This window comes from Ciconia boyciana, chromosome 4 (genome assembly GCF_034638445.1).
Source record: "Ciconia boyciana chromosome 4, ASM3463844v1, whole genome shotgun sequence".
In the NCBI taxonomy this organism is placed as follows: Eukaryota; Metazoa; Chordata; class Aves; order Ciconiiformes; family Ciconiidae; genus Ciconia; species Ciconia boyciana.
The window spans coordinates 14,027,697-14,050,525 of record NC_132937.1 but is presented as its reverse complement, the minus strand read 5'-3'; the positions used below and the strand labels follow the sequence as shown (position 1 = coordinate 14,050,525).

Genomic DNA, 22,829 nt, shown 5'->3' with positions numbered 1-22,829 from the left:
GCCTCTCAGAGGAGAAAAGGGAACTCTGCCTAATCTGTCAATCACAGAAGCAGGCTGGACAGGCTGCTGAAGTGAAGACATATTTTTACTGGAAAAGCGTGTTGAATTTTTTTTGTTTTGGAAGCAAAACTTAAAGCATGTCAGTTCTGTCTGCCATTTGTTCTTTATTTAACCCTGATAGATTTATTTTGCAGAAAAATGTGGTGTTTTTATCTATCTCTCTTTTCTTCATATTTTGACCTACATGGGGTTTTTTGTTACTCAGGATTCACATGTGGAGCACGTTCTCGTGAGGCTTCCTCAGAGTAATCATCTAGAATCGTAAGATATATAGATCTCTTCTGGGGCAGCTGTGGTGGGTTAGCCTTGGCTAGCACCCAAGCAGTTGCTCAATTCCCCCCCCAGTGGAACAGGGGAAGAAAATAGGAAGAATAAGAATGAGAAATCTCATGGGTTGAGATAAAGACAAGGCAATTGCTTACCAATTACTGTCACAGGCAAAACAGACTTGACTTGGGGAAAAGTAACTTAATTTATTACCAATTAAAATAAATATTTAATTACTGATTCAGGTAGTGGGAAACAAAAAGGCAAGTATTAAACCACCACCTTTCCTCTCCAATTTCCCATGCTGAACTTCACTCTTTCACTCCAGACTCCTCTCCTCCCACCACTTATCATCACCACAGGTGTCATGGTTTAACCCCAGCCAGCAACTAAGCACCACACAGCCACTCACTCACTCCCCCCACAGTGGGATGGGGGAGAGAATCAGAAGAGTAAAAGTGAGAAAACTCGTGGGTTGAGATAAAGACAGTTTAATAGGGAAAGCAAAAGCCACACACACAAGCAAAGCAAAACAAGGGATTCATTCGCTACTGCCCATTAGCAGGCAGGTGTTCAGCCATCTCCAGGAAAGCAGGGCTCCATCACGCAGGGTGTAACAGTTACTTGGGAAGACAAACACCATAACTCCAAACATCCCCCCCCTTTCCTTCTTCTTCCCCCAGCTTTATATGCTGAGCATGACATCATATGGTATGGAGTAGCCCTTTGGTCCATTGGGGTCAGCTGTGCTGGCTGTGTCCCCTCCCAACTTCTTGTGCACCCCCAGCCTACTCGCTGGTAGGGTGGTGTGAGAAGCAGAAAAGGCCTTGACTGTATGTAAGCACTGCTCAGCAGTAACTAACACATCCCTGTATTATCAGCACTGTTTTCAGCACAAACCCAAAACATAGCCCCATACTAGCTACTATAAAGAAAATTAACTCTATCCCAGCCAAAACCAGCACAACAGGTTACACTCAGTCCCTTCAGCAAGGCAAGGAGCAGCACAAAGCGGGGGTGGGCAGAGGTTATGGTCAGTACATAGTGGTTTCTTTCAGCTGTTCCTTTCTTCTCACACCTTTCCTCTGCTCCCATGTGGGTCAGCCACAGGCTGCAGGGAATATGTGCTCTGCTGTGGAGCACCTTCTCCTCTTCTGACCTTAGTGTTCATTCTGTTGTTTCTCACTCTTTTTGTTCCCTCCCCCTCTGCCTGTCTGGCATTTGCTGCAATTTCTTAAATGTTTTCACAGAGGTGCCACAAACTTAGCTGATTGGCTCAGCTGTGGCCTGTGATGGGGCTGTTGCAGAGTCATCTGGAACTGCCTGTGTCCAGCACAGGGCAGCCCCTGATCTTCTCCCAAAGGGACCACCCATGCAGCACCCCACCACCAACAAAACTTGTCACGTACACCCAATACAGCACCTGAAGGGGGAGTTCAATAAAAGAGTTTTCACAAACTTCTAAGAGCTAAACTGCAATTAAGTATCTCCAATTAGATTCTCAGTTTGGTTTGGGGGGAGGATATGTTCTGTTTTCACTACAAGGCTTTTTCAAGACTTAAGTTTGGGCATTTTAAACACAGTGATTTGTCATTAGGTGTTACATTGAAAAAATCTAGTCTTAATTTTTATATTCCTGTTGTTGAACAGCAGATAATAATATGAAATTGAACTGTGTTTGCTTTCATTATAGTTGGACTTGACAGTAATTTTCTCCTGATTTTTTGTTTCAATTGTTTTATGTAGGTTTTGAAACCTTTGAAGTGTGATGCTTTCTCTTCCTTCACTCCCGCTCCCCCCTCATCTTAGGCAGCCTTTCCAAGTATATGACTCAAGGAAAAACCTTACAGAAGAGGACCCAACAAGAATCATGAGGGATATGAAGCACTGTTAAATTGCAGTGCAGGCCCTTCATTCACTTAAAAGCTTGTTTTGGCTACAGCATCTGGATTCACAGGACAGCAGCATAAACAATCTTCAACTTAAGTTTAAAGAGAAATGGTTATTTTATTTTACATCACTAGTTGAAGAAACAATGAATTTTAATATGCTCTTAAACAGGTTGAGCATTTCAATAAAACCCATGATGTTTTGTATTTACTAGGTAAATGTGGTGGGTTGACCTTGGCTAGCCAGCAGGTGCCCACCAAGCCGCTCTATCACTCCCCCTCCTCAACAGGATGGGGGGGAGAAAATACAACTAAAAGCTCGTGGGTCGAGATAAGGACAGGGAGATCACTCAGCCATTACCGTCATGGGCAAAACAGACTCGACTTGGGGAAATTAATTTGTTTTCAATCAAACAGAGTAAGGTAATGAGAAACAAGAACAAATCTAAAAACACCTTCCCCCCACCCCTCCCTTCTTCCTAGGCTCAACTTCACTCCCAACTCTTCTACCTTCTCCCCCTGAGTGGCACAGGGGGATGGGGAATGGAGGTTGTGGTCAGTTCATCACACGTTGTCTCTGCCGCTCCTTCCTCCTCACACCATTGCCCTGCTCCACCGTGGGGTCCCACCCATGGGAGACAGTCCTTCATGAACTTCTCCAACATGGATCCTTCCCACGGGCTGCAGTTCCCCTCAGGGCACATCCACCTGCTCTGGTTTGGGGTCCTCCACGGGCTGCAGGGGGACAACCTGCGTCACCATGGTCATCTTCATGGGCTGCAGAGGAATCTCTGCTCCAGCACCTGGAGCATCTCCTCCCCCTCCTTCTTCACTGACCTCGGTGTCTGCAGAGTTGTTTCTTACTTCTCTCTCCCAGCTGCTGTTGTGCAGCAGTTTTTTCCCCTTCTTAAATATGTTATCACAGAGGCGCTACCACTGTTGCTGATTGGCTTAGCTTTGGCCAGCGGCGGGTCCATCTTGGAGCCGTCTGGAACTGGTTCTGTCCAACATGGGGGCAGCTTCTGGTGTCTTCTCACAGAAGCCAGCCCTGCAGCCCCCCCTGCTACCAAAACCTTGCTACGTAAATCCAATACATATAGATAAGGGTAGGTACTAAAAAATGGACAATTTTCAAGGTTTTATCACTCAACCTGACCCTTTTAAAATGCACTATAATTGTGTGTAAGCCAAATACCTTTTCTTCAAAAATGGAATTTTGAAGGAGGAAATAGTATTTATTAATGTTGACTGTTTACTGAATTCTTGTATAAAAGCATTTCAAATGTTTGTAGACTGCTACAGTTGTATTTGCAAACTTTTTTTCTGTAGAGAACTGAAAACATGGACATTAGTAAATCTGTAAAAAATCTCTGTGGGCAAGCAGTGTCATTGAGGGCGTTTGTTTTGTTTTTCCCCTTCTGTGATTTTATGAGAGTTCATTAGCTGCTGAGCTTGTGTACAGGAAAGAGAAGATTAACAGGTCAGTCCTGTTTTGATGCTGCTACGAATCTTTTTCATGGCCTTGGAGATACAGACAAAACTTCGTTAAGGATTAGAAAAATTATATTGGGCAGTTGGGGAAAACCAATTTCCTTTTTCATAAAATGTGAAGAGGATCCTTCTAACAGCCACAGATTTAATTAGTATAATCAATTTGAGCTTTACTTGAAGTCCTTCCAGAGCCAGATAGCAGGATACTATCTTATCTTGTTTAGGAAAGAATTAATTACATAGTAAAACTGAAATCACTGTTATTTATGACTTTGAAATAAAATAAAATAAATCAAAATTCAGGCCTAAGTTTCTGTGTTTCTTCTTACACTGTACTTAGGTTTCAGTATTATTGATTTAAATTTAGAATTAATGATAACTTATTAGAATTATCTCTGTTCTTTGAAATGTGTCATGTTTAATTATTTTTCTTTCCTCAACTATTTTTAATGAAGATGAAACCTGGAATTTCCAAAGTGGCCTTAGAGACCTGGGCTCCTAACTCCTATTTGGGGTTTCGTGCATCTGTAACCATCCATCTATAAATTTCTAGATGTGTGAGTTTTCCAAAAGATTTCTTTTGTATTTTTTCCTCACCATATTTTCAAGAAAAATCTTAGCCAGCAACAAACAAAAAATAATTTAAACTTTTTCTATAGCATATTTTTCATATAAAACTAAGTCAGTTTTTCCCCTCAAAAATAAGCATATTGTACTTTTATTCATTTCCCAAGAAAATACAGAGGCTGACATGGTAGAATTATGTTCAGAATTATCTTCAATTTTTGCTGATGGGAATGAAATATATAAACCTCCAAGGGACAGCAGCATCATCTCACTTTAAAGATAGAAGATATTTATTTCAAAAAACCAAAGCCAAACAAAAAATACTTTACACATACTCATCCTCTTCTGTTTGTGGTATTTTGTAGTTTAACTGTTAAGTTTTCAACTGTGAAATCACTAAACTCACATCTGAATGGAAGCTCATTCTGCAGATCCCCAGTCTTCTCACTGTGGAGCTGCTGCTTGCTTATCCAACTATAAATTCTATATTGTTACTAATCTCAGTCCTAAAATAACCCCCCCAAACTTGGGTTATATATTGCAAGTATTAAACAACTAAACAATAAATGCATGTTTGCCTAAACAGTAGTTAAAGAACATAGTGATAACTAACAGAATGATCCATGACACAGAATAAACACAGTCAATGAGGTGTACATATCTGATGGATTGCTTATTAAAACTTAGTTTGTTGTAAAATCTTAAGAAAGGGATTGAAAATTAAAGTGAGTTAATTCTTAATAACATTCTTGATATCCAAGATCGTGCTCACTTTATGCAAGTATATTATCAAAGGAATAACCTTCCACCAAAAAAAAAAAAATCTGAAAAAGCCACTGCATTAAAAAAGTTTCTAGAAAAAGAACAGTATCAAAACTAATAGTTAACTAAATTAATAGTTTACAACTAAAGTAATACTAATAAATATAATAATTGCTAATCAATAATTTAGAAGATCAAAAAGCAAATGCCTTCTGTTGAACAGAATGTATAAAGTCAGATTGCTCCTAACATTGCCTTCTGACAAATTTCAGTAATAAACACTCCTGGGGATAGAGCAGAGATTTAGCACCCACTAAGTACCTAGCATGTCTTTAGCCATTTATGTTTAGGGAAGGGAGAGAATTCATATTAAAATTGAGATGCTCATAATTCTGTAGCATCAGTATGGTTTTTTTTCATTGGAAGTTTCTAACTCGCTACTTCATCCTGTTTGTTACCTCCTGGGAAGTGATATGTTTAGGGATGTCAGATGGCTTAGCTGTAGAAGCCTCTGCATGTTCACTCATTTTACTGTGATGCAGTAATCTTTGGAAGGGTCTTTCTGGAATGATTGTGCTTCTCCTTAGCAGCCCTTCAGCCTTTGGAAAGCTGCAGAAAGATCTCTTCTGTACCACCCCTATACTCCGTCCCTCTAATGTTACAGAAGGCTAGTCAGTAAGTGAGTTGATAGTACTATTCACTTGTGCTGCTTATAAAAAAAACCAAAACCACTATTGTCTTGTTTTGCAGCAATTCCCTGTGTTCTTGGTGTCCATGTTTCCCAAGTCGATATGTCTTGTGCTATCAGTAGTTATTGGTGCTGAAAAAAGGAGAAAGAAGAAGTTCTGTTTCATAAATGCAGCACAGTTAACTGTCTTTCTAGCTTCAAGCTTGCCAGTCTTTCACTAGCAGAGATGGAAAAGAAGAAACTGAGGTCGTGAGATTCTGGAATATGAAGTTTTCAGTGCAACAGCTATTTCTCCTACCCTTTCTCCTTGGTTATGCTCCCTGGTTTTTAATCTGGAGACTAAGGAGGACAAAGAGATGAACCTACCTGCATTCTCATTTGCAGTAACGTGAAAGAATGTTTTTGTATAATTGTGAAGATTTAACAGTTAAAAAATTTACCTCTGCTTTTAATTTGTTATTATGTTATAAAAAATAAGCTTTGAGGTGTATTTTGACTATGCTTCAGCAATAGCTACTGCTATTTAAGATTAAACCAAGCAAGGTCAACTATATAGCTTAATTTACCTAATCTAGCTATTTAATCTTAGTTAGATAGCTATATAACTACTAGATTATCTTAATTCATCTTCCTTTTAAAAAGTTACCATGTTCATATCTTAAGACCACAAATCCAACTCTCCCAATTTAACTGTTGTGGTGAGATTAGTTGTGGTGTCTCTGAGATGTGCGGGGTACACTGGGGCACAGCCAAAGTCGAACAGAGTTGAGCTAGGGGATACTGAGGCAATAGGAGCCAAGAGGGAAATGCCAGTGAAACGCCTCAAAGCACACAAGGGGTGTTCTTCTATGAAGGAAACACGGACAACAGCCCAGCTGAAGTGCCTCTACACCAATGCACGCAGCATGGGCAACAAGCAGGAGGAGTTGGAAGCCATTGTACACCAGGAAAACTATGATATGGTTGCCATCACGGAAACGTGGTGGGATGACTCGCACAACTGGAGTGCGGCGATGGATGGCTATAAACTCTTCAGGAGGGATAGGCGAGGCAGGAGAGGCGGTGGGGTAGCCCTACACGTTAGGGAGTGTCTGGATAGTTTAGAGCTCGATGATGGTGATGATAGGGTGGAGTGTCTATGGGTAAGAATCAGGGGGAAGGCCAGCAAGGCAGATATTGTGGTGGGAGTCTGTTACAGACCACCCAACCAGGATGAGGAGACAGATGAACTATTCTATAAGCAGCTGGGAGAAGCCTCACGATCGCTAGCCCTTGTTCTTGTGGGGGACTTCAACCTACCGGATATCTGCTGGAAATACAATTCAGCAGAGAGGAAACAGTCTAGGAGGTTCCTGGAGTGTGTGGCAGATAACTTCCTGACACAGCTGGTGAGTGAGCCAACTAGGGAAGGTGCCCCACTGGACCTCTTGTTCACAAACAGAGAAGGACTTGTGAGCCATGTGATGGTTGGAGGCCGTCTTGGGCAGAGTCATCACGAAATGATAGAGTTTTTGATTCATGGAGAAGCAGCGAGGGAGGTCAGCAAAACTGCCACCTTAGACTTCCGGAGGGCAGACTTTGGCCTGTTTAGGAGACTGGTCGACAGAGTCCCCTGGGAGGCAGCCCTAAAGGGCAAAGGAGTCCAGGAAGGCTGGACATTCTTTAAGGAGGAAGTCCTAAAGGCACAAGAGCGGGCTGTCCCCAGGTGCCGAAAGACGAGCCGGCGGGGAAGAAGACCGGCCTGGCTGACTAGAGAGCTCTGGCGCGAACTCAGGAAAAAGAGGAGAGTCTACGACCTCTGGAAGAAGGGGCAGGCAACTCAGGAGGACTACAAAGGTGTAGCAAGGCTGTGCAGGGAGAAAATTAGAAGGGCCAAAGCTGAGCTAGAGCTCAATCTGGCTGCTGCTGTAAAAGACAACAAAAAATACTTCTTCATATACATTAGCAGCAAAAGGAGAGCTAAGGAGAATCTCCAGCCTCTAGTAGACAGGGGAGGGAACACAGTGACCAAGGATGAGGAAAAGGCTGAGGTACTTAATGCCTTCTTTGCCTCAGTCTTTAATAGCAGGGCCAACTGTTCTCTGGGTACCCAGCCCCCTGAGTCGGAAGATGGGGATGGGGACCAGAATGGAGCCCCCATAATCCAGGGGGAAATGGTTAGTGACCTGCTGCACCACTTAGACACTCACAAGTCTATGGGGCCTGATGAGATCCACCCGAGAGTACTGAAGGAACTGGCAGAAGTGCTCACCAAGCCCCTTTCCATCATTTACCAGCAGTCCTGGCTAACTGGGGAGGTCCCAGTTGACTGGAGATTAGCAAATGTGACACCCATCTACAAGAAGGGCCGGAAGGAGGACCCGGGGAACTACAGGCCTGTCAGCATGACCTCGGTACCGGGGAAGCTGATGGAGCAGATCATCCTGAGTGCCATCACACGGCATGTAGAGGATAACCAAGGGATCAAGCCCAGCCAGCATGGGTTCAGGAAAGGCAGGTCCTGCTTGACCAACCTGATCTCCTTCTATGACAAGGTGACCCACCTAGTGGATGAGGGGAAGGCTGTGGATGTTGTCTACCTAGACTGTAGTAAAGCCTTTGACACGGTTTCCCACAGCATTCTCCTGGAGAAACTGGCTGCTCATGGCTTGGATGGGTGTACTCTTTGCTGGGTAAAGAACTGGCTGGATGGCCGGGCCCAAAGAGTGGTGGTGAATGGAGTTTACTCCAGTTGGCGGCCGGTCACAAGCGGTGTTCCCCAGGGCTCTGTGTTGGGGCCAGTTCTGTTTAATATCTTTATCAATGATCTGGATGAAGGGATCGAGTGCACCCTCAGTAAGTTTGCAGATGACACCAAGTTGTGCGGGAGTGTTGATCTGCTTGAGGGGAGGAAGGTTCTACAGAGGGACCTGGGCAGGCTGGATCGATGGGCCGAGGCCAATTGTATGAGGTTTAACAAGGCCAAGTGCAAGGTCCTGCACTTGGGCCACAGCAACCCCATGCAACGCTACAGGCTTGGGGAAGAGCAGTTGGAAAGCTGCCAGGCAGAAAAGGACCTGGGGATGTTGGTTGACAGCCGCCTGAATATAAGCCAGCAGTGTGCCCAGGTGGCCAAGAAGGCCAATGGCATCCTGGCTTGTATCAGAAATAGTGTGGCCAGCAGGACTAGGGAAGTGATCGTGCCCCTGTACTCAGCACTGGTGAGGCCGCACCTCGAATACTGTGTTCAGTTTTGGGCCCCCCACTACAAGAGAGACATTGAGGTGCTGGAGCTATGTCCAGAGAAGGGCAACGAAGCTGGTGAAGGGTCTAGAGCAGAAGTCTTATGAGGAGCGGCTGAGGGAACTGGGGTGGTTTAGCCTGGAGAAAAGGAGGCTCAGGGGAGAGACCTTATTGCTCTCTACAACTACCTGAAAGGAGGTTGTAGAGAGGTGGGGGTCGGTCTCTTCTCCCAGGTAACAAGCCATAGGACAAGAAGAAATGGCCTCAAGTTGCGCCAGGGGAGGTTTAGCCTGGATATGAGGAAATTTTACTTCACTGAAAGGGTTATCAAGCATTGGAACAGGCTGCCCAGGGAAGTGGTTGAGTCGCCATCCCTGGAGGTATTTAAAAGACGTTTGGATGAGGTGCTTAGGGACATGGTATAGTGGTGGTCTTGGTAGTGTTAGGTTAACGGTTGGACTCGATGATCTTAAAGGTCTTTTCCAACCTATACGATTCTGTGATTCTGTGATTCTGAGATTTGTTTTATAGATATATTTAAAACAGGTTTGTCATCTATTAAGATTTTATTTAAATGTTTTTATTTTAAATTTTATTTTATTTTCCTAGCTCATACTCACTCTTTTTATGCCAAGACATTCAACAGAAAGGTGACTGAAGTGTGATGATTGGAAGCATACTAAGGAAATACAAGAAGGTAAAGCTTTTCATATCTGCATAGTAAACTGTGAATGATGTATTTGTTGCATTCATACAGAAGCTTCAAGTTTATAAGTATACATATTACTGACACCAACTTCAGGCTGATAGAAGGTTTAACCCCCCCCCCAAGTAGGTGTGTTTTAGATGAGAACGTGTGCACAAGTTGCATATATTTTGTGTAGCTAAAGAAAATGCAGGGGTTTTTTAACATTTGCTATCTTGATTTTTATATTTGAGGTAGAAGTACTATGCCTCAGTCATAGTGTTAAAGAGGAGTGGCATAATTATGTATGTAAAAAAAAATGAAAAAAAATCTGCACGTTTACTATTAAGCTATTTAAAACTGTCTAAGCATGCAATGAGTCCATTACCCAAACTAGATCCAGTAATAAGATGCAGAAGTGTTGCTTGTGTTTGAACTTTGTAAATTAAAGGTAAATATAGGTTTAAAGTATTGTCTAGCATGTTTAAGGATGCTGTCAAAGGAAATGGAAAATAGGCTTTTTTTTTCCTTCTGGTGTAGCCATCATTCAAATTAAAGCAATGTGATTACTCTTCCTGTGCCAAGGCTCTCAAGGTTTCTCCCGAGTATCAAAAGTTACCTGAATGTACCTCCACAGGGCTGCCACAAGCAGTTTGGGAGTGGCAGAATACAGTTCTTTCAGCATCTTCTGGGGCTGGAAGAAATAACATGAGTGTGAATCAGGCATGCATCTTAGGCCCATGTAAGTGGTGAAGAGTGCCTGAAGTCTGCGACCACAGCGCAGTCACCAAACCACTGTTGGACATAAATCCAGAAGGAAAGGGGAGCAAAAAAAGAGGAAGTTTCAAGGGGAAGAGGACATACAGAGGAAAAAATATTTGCTTGTATGCATATACTGTATGCATTCATTATCCAGCTGTGATATATCAACTTTACCCTGTCCTACAGGTGACCGTTTCCTGGTTTTGTATACTTTAAATAATTTGTCCAAAGCGAAACTATTCTATGCTTAGATTTTGCCTAAGATGCCAACGTTTAACATTGAATAGCCTTATGCCAAGCTGCTTTAAAATGTTTCTCTATGTTATCGTCAATAAATCTTTATGTTTTTTTGTAGACATGGAGAGGTGGACTACATACTAATTCGATTTTAGTGGGAGTCTGGGGGGTGGGGGTGGAATAAGGTTAGAAACTAGTATCTGATGCTGTTCCTGAAAAAAATCAAAGGGGAGATATTTTTTTTTTCCCTCTCCCTGCCTTCCCCTCGGGACTGCCAGTAGAGGCCTGAAGGGAAGGGCTTCCTGCTCCCCTGGCGAAGTCTCAGCACCACCCGCCTACTTATCTCTGCGAACAGCCCTCCTGCGTGCAACGCCCTTCCTTTCCTGGGTGCACAACGTCTAAGAGTTTAAAATAAAAAGGCACGTACTCACCGCTTGGCAGCGGGGTTATAACAGTTGACGGCACAGCTCCCCCTCGGTAATGGCCGGGGGCGTGCCGGGGAAAGAGGCAGGGCCGTTGCTAGTTGCTAATCATGGGCTGCTGTCCAATAGGGGTTGGGCGCAGGGAGCACGCTATGCGTCGTGGCGTCATGTCGGCTGTGTCCATGGCAGATGGGAGAGGAAGGGGCGGAGATGGTCATGGCTTCGTCTGTCGTGAGGGCTACGGTGCGGGCCGTGAGTAAGAGGAAGATTCAGGGAACCCGCGCTGCCCTCACCCTGGTCAGTGCTGGAGGTGTGGCGGGCCTCACCCCACCTTGCCCCGTGGGATGCCGGTCACGGGCCTCTCTGACCTGTGCCTTTGTCCTAAGAGCGGGCGTTAGAACTGTGCCACGGACAGGGCTGGGTTGAAGGGTGTCTCTCAGTCTGACCGTCCGCCCGCCCCGAGCCAGATACTACGCCGACGCCTCTAGGCTGCTAGTGACAGTGGGACGGCATGGGCCGTGCTGTCGAGCCTGTGTATGTGACTGGCGGTGCTGCACGCCTGGCCCAGCAGCAGGCGAACCTGCGCTCGGCGCTTCTGAGTGCTGCCGCTGCGCAGGGCCGTAGGCCTGAGGGCGAGCGCTGTTAACCCTCCGAGGTTGCCAGCTGCGTGCTGACGTTAGGATTTGGTCGCTAGGAAGGGTCTACAAGGAGGTAGAAAGGACCTATTCCCGCTTGTGAGCTTGCCGGGGGTGTTTGTGCTTCTGGTGAGAAGACTGGTGTTTCCTTATCTGCGCCTGTGTAGAGACGATGCTTAGAGAAAGCGGGACTGTCGGGGTTTGGAGAAATCCGAACTGCGGTGTGGTGTGCTAGCGGTGGGCAGTCTCTGGCTTGATAACGGCCGGCAGGCAGCGGGAAAAAGGGGAAAAGAGTGGTGCGGTCACTTTCATGTGGGGTGGTGTTTTGAACAGTCACTCTAAGAGGTATATTTATTCTGAAGAATGGAAATTCAGTTCAGAAACTGGCGAGTAGGTTGTTCCCAAGGAGACTCTGTATCCCTGTGTTAATTGAGAAAGCGCATTTACTAGTTGTGGTAGTATTGCAGAGGCCATACAGTTGGGAAGGCTTACTCCAGAGGGAGGTGCAGCCCTCTGCATTGACGGGGGCAGACTATGTCTAGTTCAGTCGTTTGCCTGGGCAGGTAATTCCTGTATTGTAGTGATCTTGTAGCAACTGAACATTAATAGTGCTAATTGGAACAGGTATTCTAATGTAAATCTAGTAGAAGTTTGCTTTGTGTGTTTGAATCTGCTAGTAATAAGAAATTTCACCTTACTTAATATCTTGGAAACTTGTAAGCATGTAAGGGAAACTTCTATGTATATTTTGTGTATGTAGTCTTGCATTTCTGTAGCAACTAGATAGATCTATATTAACTATGATTTTATCTTCTGTGAAGTCATAGTTCCACTCATAAGTTAATGGGAAGAGAAGGGAATAAACATTTCTGTGCCTGGCTGATTTTTCTGTAATGCGTATATGACAACATTTTGACTAGAATAGAACCGTTTAATTGAGTTGTAGTAATCTTGCAGTATGTTTCTTGAGGCATCAGTTTCAAGTAGAAGAAAGGCTGTTTGACAGTGTCAGATGGTTGGTGCTGTAGGTGGACTTTGCAGATAGGAGACAAAACTTAACTGTAAACTAAGACAAAATTAAATTGCACAAAGAACTTTTTATTTGCAATGTGTGACTTGCATGTATTACAAAGCGTGTAGCATACTTGAATTTTTATTTTTTTTAAACTACATACAAGCATATGTATATATTTGTCTTTCAGACCCCATCAGCTGTTCAGAAGATAAAACAGCTTCTTAAAGATAAACCTGAGCATGTAAGTGCAAACAGGGCTATCTTGCAGATTATACTAAAGTATTAGCACTGATGATTATTATGAAGCATCTCTGGCTAACCTAGCAGCTTGAAATAAACACTGAAAAACTTGGAGATGTTGGTGTCTTTTTTTTTTTTTGGATGGGGACTGTATAAGTTTGTTTATCTATCAAGCTTCATTTCTATATAAAGTAAAATGCAGACAATAATTGACTGTAATGACCTTTCACTGTACAGTTACTTTTGAGATGGGTAAAACCGAAGGGAAAAAAAAAGCCACCTTAAGCTTGAAAAATATTTCTAAGCCATATTTTAATCAACTATTCTAGTATGGCATAGTGGTGACTTCCAGTAGGGCTAAAGGTCTTCAGCTGTTGATACTAAGATGTTATTAAATTCTTGAAGGCATTCTGGTTGTGAAATAGATAATAATGTTAGATTCATACCCATTGGAAAAGGTATCATTCTTATGAAATTTGCCAGACTGTGTCTTTTTTGTAAATAATCAGTATTTCAACAAATAGCTGATTGAGAATGTGTGCTCTTCCCAAGAAGAAAAGATGACAGTCTTGCTTTCTAACCATTATAAAAGCAAGCATTAGGTTTTCTTCTTTACAGCAAGTACTAGTTCAAGAAGATAATTTCCCTCAACTTTTGTATAAAACCCACTGTTTCTTTTGCTTCCTGCACATCTGCAACTAACTAGACTCTTCATTCTAATATTTTAAACCATCCTAAGGAAGCCCAAAGCCTACAGCTTAGCTGATCAGTCATCCCCCTTGTTATAAATGGTGTTCATGTTTTCCAACCCATTATTTCTAGCCCTTCTTGTAGAGGAGAGTATTTAGTCTGAAAAGAACGAGTGCTGTTTGTCTGAGATTCCACTTGTCTTCAAGCGATACATTTTTATATGTTTTTAATCATAATCTATGGAACCACTGTTGTTATACTTTTCAAATTATGTACTGAAGCATTTGTGTGTGGAAAGTGGTACAGATACTTTTGGAAATCCTTGTGTACAAATAATTTTCCAGTTAATTTTCAACAACCTGTATCGACCTCTTCTACAACCTTTTCTCAGCTCTTTACTTGCATAGATGCTCTGACTTACAAGGTCATGTTGGATAATTGCAAATTATCCATATCCATTATCCACAAAAATATTGACTATGTTGTGCTTTAACATTGATTAACACAGTAAATGAATAAACTTACTTGCAAAAAGGAGAGGATTAAGTTTTAAGTGTGAATGGTAATGTGGATAATGAAGATCTTAAAGTAATGTTTTCAGAACTTTGTAGTAGTAGATTTCTGATGGTCATTATAAGAGTTATGTAAAAATCTAGCAACTGCCCTTGACTTGGCCTCACAACTTCATAATTATGTTACTGTCAACAATCTTAAAATAGCGTCTGAATTGCGATCTGAATAAACTTTCATTTGAAGTCGCAAAAACATCTGTCTTTGAAGTTTGACTTTTATGAGATCAAGCACCAAGGAGTGTCATCAGTTCATTACTTCGATTTTTTTAACATGCTTTAGGGCTTGGTCTACTGTAGCAAACATCTGATGTCTGCTTTTACCTCGGTAGTCAATTTTATAAGAGAAAAATGTTACCTTTTAATCCATTAAACTAGTTCACTTCTGTTTTAGCACTGGACTTGAGGCAAGGGAGAATAAATGTCAGCTTTTTGTTGTTCTGCATACTTCTTATTTTGGTCTTCAATAATAGGTTTAAAAAAATGTTTTATTTTAGGTAGGTTTGAAAGTAGGTGTTCGTACAAGAGGATGCAATGGACTTTCTTACACACTAGAATATGCAAAGTCAAAAGGAGACTCTGATGAAGAAGTAGTTCAAGATGGTAAGTTTCTGATGCAGTAAAGCAAAACTGGGGTGGGGGAGGGGGAGAATAGCCTAATTACAGGTTTGCCAAGGGGCAGGTTAGGACTTCAAAGTAACAAGTTATTGTAAAAGGTTCTAGTGTTCTGTTATAGGAGTTGTCACCTTAGTTTCTGTTGTGAAGATGTAAAAGTAATCAGTCAGTTAAAATCTGCAGCTTTGTAGAGGAAACAAGGAATATCCTTGATACAACCTTCATTTCATGCTCATGTTGGGTTAAGTTGGAGTTCCTTATGATAACAACAACAAAGTCTCTGTACTGGGTCAGAATAAATGGCTTAGCCCTTTATTCCTGTCTTTGGAGGTGGCCAATAGCAAATATCTGAGAGAATACAGAACAAGGCATGGACAGAAGGATACTTTACTAACATACCTAAAATAAGGATTGGCAAAGTAAAGGTTTTATTTGCAAAGAGTTTTCCCAACTGTCTTCTATAACTAGCCTTATAATTTACTTTTTTTTTTAATGTCTTTATGCTTTTGATCTTGATGTTGTTTTGTGACAATGCATTCTATAATTTGTATTAAGCATTATGTTTGAAACTGTTTTCTTAGCTTGGTATTTAGGCTTGCTGCCTGATAATTTCATTGAGTAGTCCCATCATAGGTCTATTGTTAAAGTACTGAAAGTTCCATACATCTTTCCAATTTTTATAGAAACTTCTCTCAGTGATATTTTTGTCAAGCATGAAAGTTGGTTTCAGTTGGTTTTTAGGGATTATTTTTTATTTATTTATTACATCTTGTTGGATGCACAGGCTTTAAGAACAGTAGTAAATGGGTTACTGACTATAATGCATGGGAAAGGAAGTATCAAAGCTGAGATTCATTCCCAAGTTCTACAACTGATTACTCTGGGTATCATGGTTTTAAATCCGAATGAAAATAAATGTGCACATGTACACAAATAGCAGCACTAGACTGTTGCTAGGATTTTGTAGCTAGAGTTGAGGAGGAAAAAAAAAAAAAGCCCTACCTTAGGGTAGGGAAAATGAGGTATATTGACGGATTTTTGTATATTGACGGATTTTTGTATATTGACGGATTTTTGTATTTAGCTTCCGCTTTTATCACTGGTTGGAACAACATTTCAAAGTGAATGATGAACAGTTTTGCTGTATGTAATATTTTTTTTTCTTTGTTGTCTTTAAGGGATTAGAATCTTTATTGAGAAGAAAGCACAGCTGACACTTCTAGGAACTGAAATGGACTATGTGGAAGACAAACTATCCAGTGAATTTGTCTTCAATAATCCAAACATCAAAGGAACATGTGGCTGTGGAGAAAGCTTTAACATTTGAAATTTCAGGAATATTTCTTTGACTTTGAAAGCCACAAAACACTTGTTGAATATGTGGCTTTCAAAAGCAAATGCATTTTCTTCAGGTTCTTGGGCTGTGCAAAGTGTAGATGCCATTAAGGAAAATAAAGTTAATTAATTTTGAAAATTTAAATTGTGTGTTAAATCCCTGCACTGATGTTTTTTACACTGCAATTTGTGATTAATTGGGACCCAGAAGGTAAGAATGTTAAGTGCTGTAGCATTTCTGTGTTTTCATGTACCATGGAAGTAAAATCTCACTGTTCTTTTCCTTTGCTATTTTCTTTGTCCACTCCACTTGCACTTCCCCATCCGAAAGCCATTTGCAATAATATATTGCCTATTCTGCTTTGAGTTGGAAAAAAAAACAAAACCACCCACCATTTTTTTTCTCTTTATGTGTGTTTAAATATTTATATACACAGACACACACTCCTCAGCTTCAAAGTTCACTATGATTATGTAGATAAATAATTTGTTTTATTAGGTTTCTGATGTTTTTATGTGTAGACTTGTCTGGTGGTTTATTTTCCCATAAATCTAGGTAAGTCCAGAAAGCAGTTCATGTGCAAATTTAACAGTAGGCTGCCATAGCACTCCTAATAGTAATAGTTCAAAATATGCTAACCCAACTTCAGTCTTGTTCCTTGCCTTGTCGAAGGCACAGTCTCTGCTGTAGTTACTGAGTGGTTTTCAAGAACAAAATATATTCAGGCACTGAAATATTAAAGCAGAATATATACAGGCTTCTCGTGTTTCTGTTGTTTCTATTTGTCTTGACTGACTTAAATCACAAAACTGGTAAAACTGCCTTCAAATTCTGATTCCCGGTGTTCACAGAATGTGTATATATTCTCATATGCTGTCTGTGCACAAAAAGCTATGAACTTTTTTTTTAGAGGAAGGAATCTCATAACTTGTTAGCTATCTGTAGTAATGTTTGTTACTAATTTTGTTACAACTTGCTCTATTTAGCAAGTTGACTCAGTACTAGGGTTTTTCCACTTACAAAGCTTTTGGTAACTTCTGTTTAACTTCTCATGAGATTAACTTGCTAACAGGAAAACAATTTATAATTTTAAAAGGCTTCTATTTTTTTTAAATTAATACAGTCAATAATTAAAATCCTATGATTATAGGAGGCCATTTTTTTCTTTGGAAATTAAACTAATTTATTTTCTTGTAATCAGAGTTGTTCTTCTGCAAGCCAGTCCTCCTTTCAAGCTGATAAGTCTTCATCACTTCCTCCACTGGTGCTCAGGCAGAAGTGGAAACCTCTCTATGGGCCTTCCCTAAAGCTACTATCATTCCGTCCTCTTTATATCCCTGTTTCCCTGATTGTCTAAAAGTGACATTGTTTAGCTAAACTATTCACTTGTGCAGAAGAAAAGATAACTTGTCTGTCTAGGCAACTGATCTGAACAGTTATTCAAAAGAGTAGAAATGAAATGTAGTAGACAACAGGGACCATGATATTATAGTCAGACAGGAAGGCATTAAGATGGGAGGGAACTGAATACTGAAGCTGGAAAATCCAGAGGTTACACTGGTCTAGAGAATTGTTTGTAGATGTGGATATGACAACTTTGGAGTACTAACATGCTGAAGAGATAAGAATGCAGCTAGGTAGACCATGCTTGAGGGAAAGGTGTAGAGGGAAGACTAAAAATGAAAATAAAATCGTTCTTGATATATTTTTAGTGCACAGGAATAGAAAGTCAAAATTTCCACAGGTATAGTTTAATATTACATACATGAATTTTAATTACATACTATATCACTTTGTGATGGAAAAACACTTGTTCCTTTAATAGTCAACTGTTACACACTGTTACTTTATTTTATATAGTAATTCAGGAAGAACTAGTAATACACTGGCTAGGTAAATTTATAATGCCGTAAGTCCTTCAGTCTTGCTGAAAAAAAAAATCCAGTTAATGTGATATAGTTGAGGTGGTATGTCTAAAGCTCAAAGATAAAGGGCATTTTTTTTCAGATTGCACTTCTCTGCTTCTTGTTAGAAGATAGGACTAGGAATGTAACACTGGTGGTTGTTAAGAATGCTGTTGCTTTATTTAATTTTGTTTTGAGGTGTTTTTAGGCTTTTGGCATATTTAGCATACTTTCATGTGTTTTGTGTATATGTCTTCAGTACAAGCTTGCACTCATTGAAATAATGTCCTCATTTGTCAATTTACTAAAACACCTAATGCACAATATATTAAACATTTGTAAAAGTGCTAATAACAGTTATACAGGAACATGAGTTTGTTGATTGGTCCATTATAACTTTGTGTAATACTGTATGTAGAGTTCTCAGTTATAATAATAAATGTTGCCTGTTGGTAAATGTGAAATATTCCTCTATTGAGATGATTGTTTACAAGAAAAAACAAGCACTGTGGCATAGCATTAGGCCAGTAGATACATTACTGTTACTGAGTTAATATTTCTGAGAAATATTTAATACTTCCAAATATTAACACTATTGGAATAGTATAAGAATATATTACAAAAAAAAAAAAGTATTAACTACCAAGTGCAGGAAGACATTTACACATACTGGAAGGGTGGGCTGTTAATATATAGACTTCTGTTACCCTTTTCCACACACTGTTCTCAGGTAAAAATTCTAATAGGCAGATGTTTATTTTAAAAACTTCTATATGCCAAAAAAAATCATTTTGGTACATTAATTAATTAAAATTACTTCAGTCAAAGTAACTGTTTACATAAAAGGTGTGGGGTTTTTTAATCAGATAGGCAATTTGAGTGGGAGAATCAAATCTTTTTTTTTTTTTGCTTCAGTTTTCAATGGTAATCTCTCTTCCCACATCTCTCAAGCCCCTGAACCTAAGGGGGAGCGAAGTCCCTCCCATCATAGGAGATTAGGTTCGAGACCACCTGAGGAACCTGAACATACACAAGTCCATGGGACCCAATGGGATGCATCCCAGGGTCCTGAGGGAATTGGCTGATGTAGTTGCCAAGCCACTCTCCATCGTATTTGAAAAGTCATGGCAGTCAGGTGAAGTCCCCAGTGACTGGAAAAAAGGGAAACATCACACCCATTTTTAAAAAGGGTAAAAAGGAGGAACCTGGGAAGTGCTGACCAGTCAGCCTCACCTCCGTGCATGGTAAGATCATGGAACAGATCCTCCTGGAAGACATATCAAAACATATGGAAGGCAGGAAGGTGATTAGAGACAGCCAACATGGCTTCACCAAGGGCAAATCATGCCTGACTAATCTGGTGGCCTTCTACGATGGAGGGACTGCATCAGTGGACAAGGGAAGAGCTACGGATGTCATCTACCTGGACTTCTGTAAGGCCTTTGATACGATCCCCCCAACATTCTTGCTGCTAAATTAGAGAGATATGGGTTTGACGGATGGACTGTTAGATGGATAAGGAATTGGCTGGATGGCCGCATCCAAAGAGTTACAGTCAATGGCTCAATGTCCAAGTGGAATCCAGTAACGAGTGGTGTCCCTCAAAGGTCCGTACTGGGACCAATACTATTTAATATCTTCATCAATGACAGAGATAGTGGGATTGAGTGCACCCTCAGAAAGTTTGGAGATGACACCAAGCTGAGTGGTGCAGTTGATTTGCTGGAGGGAAGGGATGCCATCCAGAGGGACCTTGACAGGCTTGAGGAGTGGGCCCATGTGACCCTCATGAAGTTCAACAAGGCCAAGTGCAAGGGCCTGCACCTGGGTCAGGGCAATCCCCAGTATCAATACAGACTGGGGGATGAACTGATTGAGAGCAGCCCTGCAGAGAAGGACTTGGGGATATACTGGTGGATGAAAAAATGTGTGCTTGCAGCCCAGAAAGCCAATCGTATCCTGGGCTGCATAAAAAGAAGCATGGCCAGCAGGTTGAGGGAGGTGATTCTCCCCCCCTACTCCACTCTCGTGAGACCCCACCTGGAGTACTCCGTACAGTTTGGGGGTCCCCAGTACAAGAAAGACATGGACCTGTTGGAGCGGGTCCAGAGGAGGCCACGAAAATGATCAGAGGGCTGGAACACCTCTCCTATGAGGACAGGCTGAGAGAGTTGGGGTTGTTCAGCCTGGAGAAGAGAAGGCTCTGGGGAGACCTTATTGCGGCCTTTCAATACTTAAAGGGGGCTTATAAGAAAGATGGGGACAGACTTTTTACCAGGGCCTGTTGTGATAGGACAAGGGGTAATGGTTTTAAACTGAAAGAGGGTAGATGTAGATTGGATATAAGGAAGAAATTTTTTACAATGAGGGTGGTGAGATGCTGGAACAGGTTGCCCAGAGAAGTTGTGGATGCCCCGTCCCTGGAAGTGTTCAAGGTCAGGTTGGATGGGGCTTTGAGCAACCTGATCTAGTGGAAGATGTTCCTGCTCACAACCCCCCTGTTGGACTAGATGATATTTAAAGGCCCCTTCCAACCCAAGCCATTCTATGAATCAATGAAATATCCTGGCCATTCCACATCAGTGCTATCTAATGATACTAATATGCCTTAGTCTATAATGTTTATGCCATGTTTTGGGTCTGTTCATCTTTAAATTCCACTTTCCTGTTATGTGAAGATTCAGAATGTTGAGGGAAAGTAATACATTTTAGAAATATGCTAGAGATGTATTTGTGATACTGGGGAGATTGAGAGAGACCACCAAATGTTGTCAAGAGCCTGGAAATGCGACAGAGATCTTTCTATTGGAATTCTTATAAAACTTTAAAAAAAATCCGACAACAAAAAAACAAAAGAAGCCCCCACACCACACTACTTGCACAGGGTCAATTGCAGTGAGTCACTGTACCTGATCCACCCCTTTATAGCTCTCTCTGGCTCAGGAAGAAGAAAGGCTTGTTTAGGAAAATGTTGGAAAGTTCAATATGCAAGTCATTCTAACAACAGATGATGGGACAGAATGAATTTGAACTCAAAAATAAGATGGAAGTAATGGGACTGTAAAATTTAATGTTGAAGAAGTGTACAATTTTTTGGAGTTAAATCCCATCTGCCATAGGTTGTTTCTATTTGTTTGTTTCTTATTGTGAATATTATTCTCCCCATTTATTTAAATCAGCAACTTCACTAGTGGAAAAATGTGCTAACTATACCACTATTGCACTTGCCCTGTCTGCATGGCCACTTGGTAGATACGTTCTTTATGATACTGCAGTAATAGACACAAACTAGTAATAGTGCTCACCAAGCCCTCAAACTGGAATCCAAGAGTCCTAGACCATGTCCAGCTGCAGTGTCCTAACCACTGCTTCTTTTCATAGGCTTGACTTTAAATAGTAGTTCATGGGAACAGATGCTTATTGCCACAGAGTGACAGCAAGTTTCTAGTCCATCCATTTCAAAACAAGAATCACTTCTCTCCTGATACCCATGTTCTAAATTTCCTATTGTATACTGAAGTACTTTTGCTTATACTGATGATAACAATTTTTAAGTTGTGCTTTTTGTCCTTCTGTGTATTTAATCCTGTGCTTTTTATCTGTTCTTGAAGGATGACTGTTGGCTGTAGAAATGCAGAATATCAAATCGCTTTAGATCTCCTGATGCAAAAAGTAACAGACAAGCAGAGCATAGTTTGCTGACCAGCTGTGTCCAAGGGCAATTCTTTTTACTATTAAAGCATTGGGGTTTTTGTTTGTTTGGGGTTTTTTTAAGCATTCCTCTACCTGCTAGTAGTGTGCTAATGTACTTCATTACTGTTGCGTCTGACTCCAAATTACTGCAGATTTGTTTCTGATTGTTAGCTTTAATCTCCAGGATAACAGAAGTTCCTTGTTGGAATGATGCAGTCCAATGGGGCAAAGAATCTAATGAGACTGTATAGTCTCCATTCACAGCAGAAATACTCTCATTCCCTACACCTTACTTATTTTGGGTTTTTACTGATTGCATAATGATTGTATTGCATAGTAATAATTTCCTTCTGTATCTTACTGAAACCAGGTCTAGATAGCAGGAATAAATTCCCCTTATTATCTAATGAAACAATGAGTCAGCCTCCAAATATTTGAAATAACCTGAGTAGTAGAATTCATTTCACACAGAGGATTTCCACCCAGCCACTTACTTCTTCAGACATCTGTTTTAGTCTTCTATTTGTTCATGGTGAATCATTTGCATAGACCTGTTGTATGAAGTATGGCAAAACTGTGTTTACATTAGATTACTTTGCTGTTAATTATATTCTTTCCTTTCTTGTGCTTGTTTAACAGAAGAAGCTTAAATGTAAACAAGTAATCAAATGAGGAGAAAAGGCAAGGTACTAATGGACTTAATGTTGTGGGATCTTATGAAGCACATAGGTGTTATGTGCTTCAGTCCCTCCTGGAAACTGTCATCCTCCATTTTCATAAGAGATTTGCAGAGTACCGTCCTCATGTTTGAAAATTAGAGCTGGTTGAACTGTATAATCAAAGTTTTTTTTCTAGTGAATTTTTAATGAATACAAAAAAATCCAATACTCAAGTGTAAATAGTAATAATTTTAAAACTGCTGTTTGGAAACTTTGTTAAAAAGAGAAATCACACATTGCTTCTCCTTGAGATATATATTTCCCAAATTGCAGCCTTTACTATTCAAGCTATGAACTGAGATTCAACCAAACAGAAAAACCTGTGGCAAATCTTGCTGAAATTATTTTGGGAAGTTCCTGT

General features: G+C 40.9%; 1 protein-coding gene and 1 long non-coding RNA gene across 2 annotated transcripts; one reads left to right on the top strand and one right to left on the bottom strand.

Annotated features, from left to right (window-relative positions):
- Nucleotides 1-5,141: 5,141 nt before the first annotated feature.
- Nucleotides 5,142-11,188, bottom strand: LOC140651143 (uncharacterized). The gene is made up of 3 exons (XR_012042285.1): nt 11,062-11,188; nt 10,251-10,325; nt 5,142-5,856 (listed from the first exon to the last, which is right to left on the bottom strand). It is a non-coding gene; the product is annotated as an uncharacterized lncRNA (long non-coding RNA).
- LOC140651142 (iron-sulfur cluster assembly 1 homolog, mitochondrial-like) lies at nt 11,188-16,296 on the top strand. The gene is made up of 4 exons (XM_072860278.1): nt 11,188-11,349; nt 12,890-12,943; nt 14,699-14,804; nt 15,995-16,296. The coding sequence occupies exons 1-4, from the start codon at nt 11,242-11,244 to the stop codon at nt 16,141-16,143; spliced, it is 417 nt and encodes a 138-aa protein (XP_072716379.1). The 5' UTR covers nt 11,188-11,241; the 3' UTR covers nt 16,144-16,296.
- The last annotated feature ends 6,533 nt before the right edge of the window (nt 16,297-22,829 follow it).

Bases quoted from the DNA above. Each gene is read 5' to 3' on its own strand.
- LOC140651142 (XM_072860278.1), top strand. From the start codon at position 11,242: ATGGGAGAGGAAGGGGCGGAGATGGTCATGGCTTCGTCTGTCGTGAGG. The intron at 11,350-12,889 runs GTCAGTGCTGGA...TTTGTCTTTCAG, and splicing joins CCCGCGCTGCCCTCACCCTG to ACCCCATCAGCTGTTCAGAA. The intron at 12,944-14,698 runs GTAAGTGCAAAC...GTTTTATTTTAG, and splicing joins TTAAAGATAAACCTGAGCAT to GTAGGTTTGAAAGTAGGTGT.